The 6,874-nt window shown below is 51.2% G+C and overlaps 1 protein-coding gene across 1 annotated transcript; it reads left to right on the top strand.

The window, feature by feature from the left end:
- Nucleotides 1-2,245: 2,245 nt before the first annotated feature.
- Nucleotides 2,246-4,880, top strand: LOC100992351 (putative UPF0607 protein ENSP00000383144). The gene has a single exon (XM_003825329.6). The coding sequence runs from the start codon at nt 2,304-2,306 to the stop codon at nt 3,552-3,554; it is 1,251 nt and encodes a 416-aa protein (XP_003825377.3). The 5' UTR covers nt 2,246-2,303; the 3' UTR covers nt 3,555-4,880.
- The last annotated feature ends 1,994 nt before the right edge of the window (nt 4,881-6,874 follow it).

Raw genomic sequence — 6,874 nt, 5'->3', positions numbered from 1 at the left:
ACTTGCTAAGTGCGTGTTTGTTTACCTGGCGGATTTGGACCATGGCAGATATTTTATGCTAACAATATGATTTACGGTGGGGCCTTTGGATCATACAGTATCAGTACCTCTGGAGAGGCTGGAGACTAAGGTCAGCCATGCAAGTGGTCAACCATGTCCACAAGACAAAATTCTAGTAAAAACTCTGGACACCAAGGTTTGGATGAGTTTCCCTGGTTGCCCCTATGCAGTGCATATTGTCACACATCATTGCTGGGAGAAATAGGTGCTGTCCACACAACCCCACTGAAGAGAACAACTGAAGCTCAACATTAACGTCTCCTGAACACTGACCTGTGCTCCTCTTCCCTTGGCTTATGTTAATCTGTATCCTTTGCCTATAATAAACTGTGAATATAACAGCTTCTCTGAGTTTTCTTGGGGGACCTCCCAAACTGATAGTTGTGTCAGAACTGAAGGTGGTCTTAGAGACCCCGGAACTCGGAAGTTGACGTTAGAAATGAGGATGGTCTTGGGGACCCACAAACTTTGCAGAAGTGCATTGAGAATATAGTTCTACACACAAATGTAAGATAAAAGTATTTATGGAAAAGCCTAAAAGTGAAAAGGGGAGCCACATTTAGAGGAGAACAAGTCTAGAATTGTAGACCAACAAGCTCTACTTCCAGAGAAAATATTAGAATACATAGTCAAAATAGCAAAATATGGAAAATGATATAACTTCTAAAGGAGTAAATGATGATTTAATGTATTATTTACAGTAGTGATATAGTAAATTAAAAGTATGTATAGAATGGGTATAATGCATATTAACTTTAGTAAAATTGTTATTTAGTCCCAGGGTTTGATGTTTTATTTATTTATTTTTATTTATTTATTTATTTTGAAGTTAACTTCTTGCCTTTTAATAATATCTTTGAATATAGATGGTTTCAATTCTCCAATAACAAGATGTAGAGTGGCCAAATGGTTTTTCATACATGTTTTCCTAGTCCAGACACCCAAGAGTATGTCCCTCTCTTGGGCATAAGAAAACCTAGAGTTATATTTAGGGCATCATGTGTGGTGACTAGTTGACCGAGCTGGCATGCTCACAATGACCAAATTATGTTTGTCATATTTTAATCCAATACATTGATCTACTATGAATTTGTAAATAATGTGTTTGCTTTCTAGACACATTCCAGGAAGACCAGAGAAACTGACTTTTATCCATATGGAATAATCCACTGGCAAATTTCTTTTAGGACAGACCAAAGCTGATCTAGAACATAATCTTTACATACTTGGATCCTTCCCATCAGACGAGAAAGAACATCTGGGGTGAAAGGCTCCATTAGAAGAGCAATGTGGGATGGTGCTGTGCTGACAACTGGTAGTTCCTGCCCTACATCTTTGTAGAGGACTGGAGGCCAGAGCATGCCATGGTTGACTTGTATGTTGAAGTGAAGACCTCCTTCGAGGTGTGCATGTGCTTATTACAGATATGCCACGGTGCTAAGTACCCCAGGACTACAGGAAAAAATAAGAATAGATGCTGTATCCATGATCATGAGGCACACAGGCCAGAGCGCCAGCTGTGGAATCGCACAGCCCGGGTTCAAAGCCTGGCTGGGCCATGACCACCTGAATGACCTGAGGAATGGTCTCAGGCAAATTTGTAAAAAGTGGAGACCCTGCCTGCCAGAGAGGCATGTGGTAAGAGGCGCATCCAGTCAGGTCAGGGCACCGCGTCCTCTCTTTGGAAACCTGCGGAGTGAGGCTGGTGGCCCTTGAGGCCACGGCAGCCATGGAGAAGGCGGGCCTGGCTCCAGGCAGCACAGAGGCACTGGAGAGGCCCCGGGGGAGCCTGGCGGGATCTGGCTGGTCCTGCTCTCTGCTTCCAGGTTCTGGCCCTGTAACCCGGGGGACAGGGCTGGCCAAGACAGGGCCACTGGGTGCCAGCCAGCACCTGGGCCAGGTGCCAGGCAGAAGGGCTCTGGTGGATCAGCCCCGCACCCCCAACAGCCCCACAGGGGGGCCCATCCAGGGCCACACACCTGCCCCCAGGAGCAGGACGTCCCTGAGGCTAGAGTCTAGCTGGACCGGTGGAAGGGTCTCACCCTTTGCCCTTTGACTCCTCTTGTAGGCACCCTGGCTGGGCTCCTAAGCACTCCTCCACACCCTGGCTCTGTCACCAGCCCCATGGTGATGTCATAAACTCCCAGATGCCCAGTGTGCACCTGGCCACAGAGAAGTGGGTGACTTAGGAGTATCCTCTCCACTTCTGACCCTTAGTTTCGTCTGTGCACAACTCGCTCAAAATGGGCAACTCACTAAGCGTATTTTGTTCCTGGTCCCACCGCAGGTCCTGGCCATGCCATCAGCAACCTGCTCGTCTTGTCCGTGAGGCCTTCCCAGCTGGCCAGGCTGCCCCCATGGCTCCTGCACGTGTGCCTGCCCTGGGAATCTGGGGCCGTTTCCCACTCCTCTTCAACCATCAGCGACATCTTGGGCCTTCTTTTCCAGTCAGGTGGGACAGCGACCCTATGAGGCTGTGTCTTATCCCTCGGAACACAGGCACCCCACAGAGGGTCCTGCCTCCTGTGGTCTGGAGCACCCCCTCAAGGAAGAAACCCGTGCTGTCTGCTCGCAACTCCGTGATGTTTGGACACCTCAGCCCTGTGAGGATCCCTCGTCTCAGAGGCAAGTTTAACCTTCAACTTCCTTCATTAGATGAGCAGGTGATCCCAGCCAGGCTCCCGAAGACGGAGGTGAGGGCAGAAGAGCCCAAAGAAGCAATGGAGGTGAAAGGCCAGGTAGAGACCCAGGGGCAGGAGGACAATAAAAGGGGCCCCTGTAGCAATGGGGAAGCAGCCTCCATCTCTAGGCCCCTGGAGACTCAGGGAATCCTCACTTTCTCCTGGTACAATCCCAGGCCCTTGGAGGGAAATGTCCACCTCAAGAGCTTGACAGAAAAGAACCAGACTGACAAGGCCCAGGTGCATGCAGTGGGTTTCTACTCCAAGGGCCATGGAGTCGCCAGGTCACACAGCCCTGCTGGAGGCATCCTTCCCTTTGGGAGGCCTGACCCACTTCCAACAGTGCTCCCTGCCCCAGTTCCGAGCTGCTCCCTGTGGCCAGAGAAGGCGGCCTTGAAGGTATTGGGTAAAGACTACCTGCCCAGCTCTCCAGGCTTGCTGATGGTTGGGGAGGACATGCAGCTGAAGGATCCTGCAGCTCTTGGATCAAGTAGGTCTTCTCCACCCAAAGCTGCTGGCCACAGGTCCCGCAAAAGAAAACTGTCGGAGCCACTGCTGCAGCTGCAACCGACCCCTCCCCTGCAACTGAGGTGGGATAGAGACGAGGGGCCCCCACCAGCTAAGCTTCCATGTCTATCTCCTGAGGCACTGTTGGTGGGTCAGGCTTCCCAAAGAGAAGGACACCTCCAGCAGGGCAACATGCATAAGAACATGAGGGTGTTAAGTAGAACATCAAAATTCAGGAGACTAAGACAGCTGCTTAGGAGGAGAAAGAAGAGACGGCAGGGCAGGTGTGGTGGCTCACGCCTGTAATCCAGCACTTTGGGAGGCCCAGGTGGGCGGATCAGGAGGTCAAGAGATTGAGACCTGAGGAGCATCTCTGCCTGCACCATCTGGGAAGTGAGGAGCGCCTCTGCCCAGCTGCCCCACCGTCTGGGAAGTGAGGAGCGCCTCTGCCTGGCTGCTCCACCATCTGGGAAGTGAGGAGCGCCTCTGCCTGGCCACCACACCGTCTGGGCAGTGAGGAGCGCCTCTGCCCAGCCCCCGCCCTATCTGGGAAGTGACGAGCATCTCTGCCCAGCTGCCTCACAGTCTGGGAAGTGAGGAGCGCCTCTGCCCTGGCCCTGCCCCATCTGGGCAGTGAGGAGTGCCTCTGCCAGGCCGCCGCCCTGTCTGGGAAGTGAGGAGCGCCTCTGCCCGGCTGCCGTCCTGTCTGCGAAGCGAGGAGTGCCTCTGCCTGGCCCCCTTACACCGTGGGAAGTGAGGAGCGCTTCTGCCTGGCCACTGCCCTGTCTGGGAAGTGAGGAGCGCCTCTGCCCAGCCACCTACCATCTGGGAATTGAGGAGGAGCACTGCCTCTGCCCGGCCTCCACCCCATCTGGGAAGTGACGAGCACCTCTGCCTGGCCACCTCACGGTATGGGAAGTGAGGAGCGCCTCTGCCCAGCCGCTGCCCCATCTGGGAAGTAAGGAGCGCCTCTGCCTTGCCGCCATCCTGTCTGCGAAGTGAGGAGTGCCTCTGCCCAGCCCCCTCACCGTCTGGGAAATGAGGAGCGCCTCTGCCTCGCCGCCGTCCTGTCTGCGAAGTGAGGAGTGCCTCTGCCCGGCCCCCTCACCGTCTGGGAAATGAGAAGCGCCTCTGCCTCGCCACCATCCTGTCTGCGAAGTGAGGAGGGCCTCTGCCCAGCCGCTGCCCTGTCTGCAAAGTGAGGAGTGCCTCTGCCCAGCCCCCTCACTGTCTGGGAAATGAGGAGCGCCTCTGCCTCACCGCCATCCTGTCTGCGAAGTGAGGAGGGCCTCTGCCCAGCCACCGCCCTGTCTGCGAAGTGAGGAGTGCCTCTGCCCGGCCCCCTCACCATCTGGGAAATGAGGAGCGCCTCTGCCTTGCTGCCGTCCTGTCTGCAAAGTGAGGAGTGCCTCTGCCCAGCCTCCTCACCTTCTGGGAAATGAGGAGCACCTCTGCCCGGCCACCATCCCATCTGGGAAGTGAGGAGCGCCCCTGCCCAGCCGCCGCCCTGTCTGGAAAGTGAGGAGCACCTCTGCCCGGCTGCTGTGCAACCTTCCAAGTGTGAAGTGACAGCCTTGTGTGTGATCTTTCTGCCCTCCCCAAGTTTGCACTTTTGACATTAAAGTTTACTTTTTAATTAAAAAAAAGGAGATAGAGATCATTCTGGCCAACATGGTGAAACTCCGTCTCTACTGAAAATACAAAAATTAGGCGGGCATGGTGGCTTGTGCCTGTAGTCCCAGCTACTCGGGAGGCTGAGGCAGGAGAATGGCTTGAACCCGGGAGGTGGAGGTTGCAGTGAGCCGAGATCGCACCACTGCACTCCAGCCTGGTGACAGAGCAAGACTCCATCCTGAAACGATGTTGTAGTTGAGAGCAGGATGGTCTTTTGGGATAGGAGGAACAAGAGGTTCTGGTTGCCACTCTTCAATGAGTTCTTCTTTTTCCTTGACTGTAAGATCAGATCGTTCTTGTAATTTGTAAGTCTTAGAGAAAAGAAGTCTGATTATCCAGAGTATCAGAATCCCTTCCAAAATAAGATGGTAATCAGGAGCCTCGTAAAGCACCTGTACCATCTCCACCAGAACCCACTGCTCCATGGCGGTCGCCAGAGTTAGCCGCTTCCTTCCGGAAGGCGGGTCACAAGCACGTCCTCGGGTTTGATGTTTTAAAGCATCTCATATTAAACAGGCTCCAAGAGGACTACAAATTTAACTAATTCAAGAGTGACACATGCAGAGTACAAGAAGTAACTCACGAAAGAAGAAATCTATACAAATGCATGCTAGAACAGAACTTACTTTGCAAATGTATGGCATAAAATCGATCCAGACAAGTAAAAACCACAAGTTAAGTAGGAGTTAGCAGCGTGTCACTGTAATTCTAAAAATTAATAAAATACTGCATTATCCAAATAAGAGAATGGCATATAAGGCTAAGTGTGTCACTGTATTCCATTCTAGTGGGATAATTTTTAGATTATCATATTCATTTTAAAACCCCATATATAGTGAAAGAAATTTCAGCATGCTGGGTTCCAATCTTAGCTTTGCCACTAACAAACTGGCTATCTCATGGAAGCAATCAGAGTTTGGCCTTGCCCTAGAGCCCTGGGAGATAACTTCTAAGTCCTTGGAATGTCCTGTCTGCTAAATGTGGCTGTTTACCTGGGAGAGTCACGTCCCCAACTCTCTTCATCTTCAGATCCTGTAAATTGACGACATCAGGCCAGAATCATACTAAAATCACCACACAGATCTTAAATCCTTTGTTCAACAGGAAAAGATATTATTAAAAATCGTTGGGGAGATCGAATCACAGTACCTTTGTATGCAAAGAGATGTTTCGCAGGAGGCTATGGGCTACCACTGGCTGATGAGCTATCACAGGGGCCAGGTCAGAGGCCCTGGCTCACAGGAATCTATAGCTGAGACTTTTACCAGCTCCCGTAGTCTTTCTTTAGTTATAAGGCCCTCATTTTAGCAGGCATGTAGCTAGAAGCTACATTTCACAACCTCCCTTGGAGTTAGGTGTGAAATGGGATATAAATGGCCAATTGGATATGAGTGAAAGGAATAGAGTAGCTTCTTCATCACATCCATTCTTTTTCTCTTCTCATTGGGGCAATTATAGAGCTGGTGAGCCAGGGTTATTTTGTTTAGTTTTGTTTCCTTTTTTGAGACAGGGTCTCTCTCTGTTGCCCAGGCTACAGTGCAGTGGTGCGATCTTGTCTCACCACAACCTCTGACTCTTGAGTTCAAGTGATCCTCCCACCTCAGCCTGGCAAGTAGCTGGGACTACAGGCATGTACCACCATGCCCCACTAATTTTTGTATTTTTTGTAGAGATGAGGTTTCGCTGTGTTGTCCAGGCTGGTCTTCAACTCCTGGCCTCAAGCAGCCTGCCCGCCTTAGCCTCCCAAAGTGCTGGGATTACAGGCGTGTGCCACCGCACTCGGCCTTCGGCTTTGATCATGAGATACTAGCGGACGGCAGTGCAACATATGCTTGGGACACTTTCCTGGGCAGAGCCTACTTTTGTTTTCAAGTGAGAAATATATATTTTTAAAAAATTCTATCTTGTTTGAGCCACTGTATTTTAGAGGTTTTTGCTATGTCACTTAGCTC

The sequence above is a fragment of the Pan paniscus genome, chromosome 14, assembly GCF_029289425.2.
Source record: "Pan paniscus chromosome 14, NHGRI_mPanPan1-v2.0_pri, whole genome shotgun sequence".
Classification (NCBI taxonomy): Eukaryota; Metazoa; Chordata; class Mammalia; order Primates; family Hominidae; genus Pan; species Pan paniscus.
This window is presented reverse-complemented; position numbering and strand designations above follow the sequence as displayed.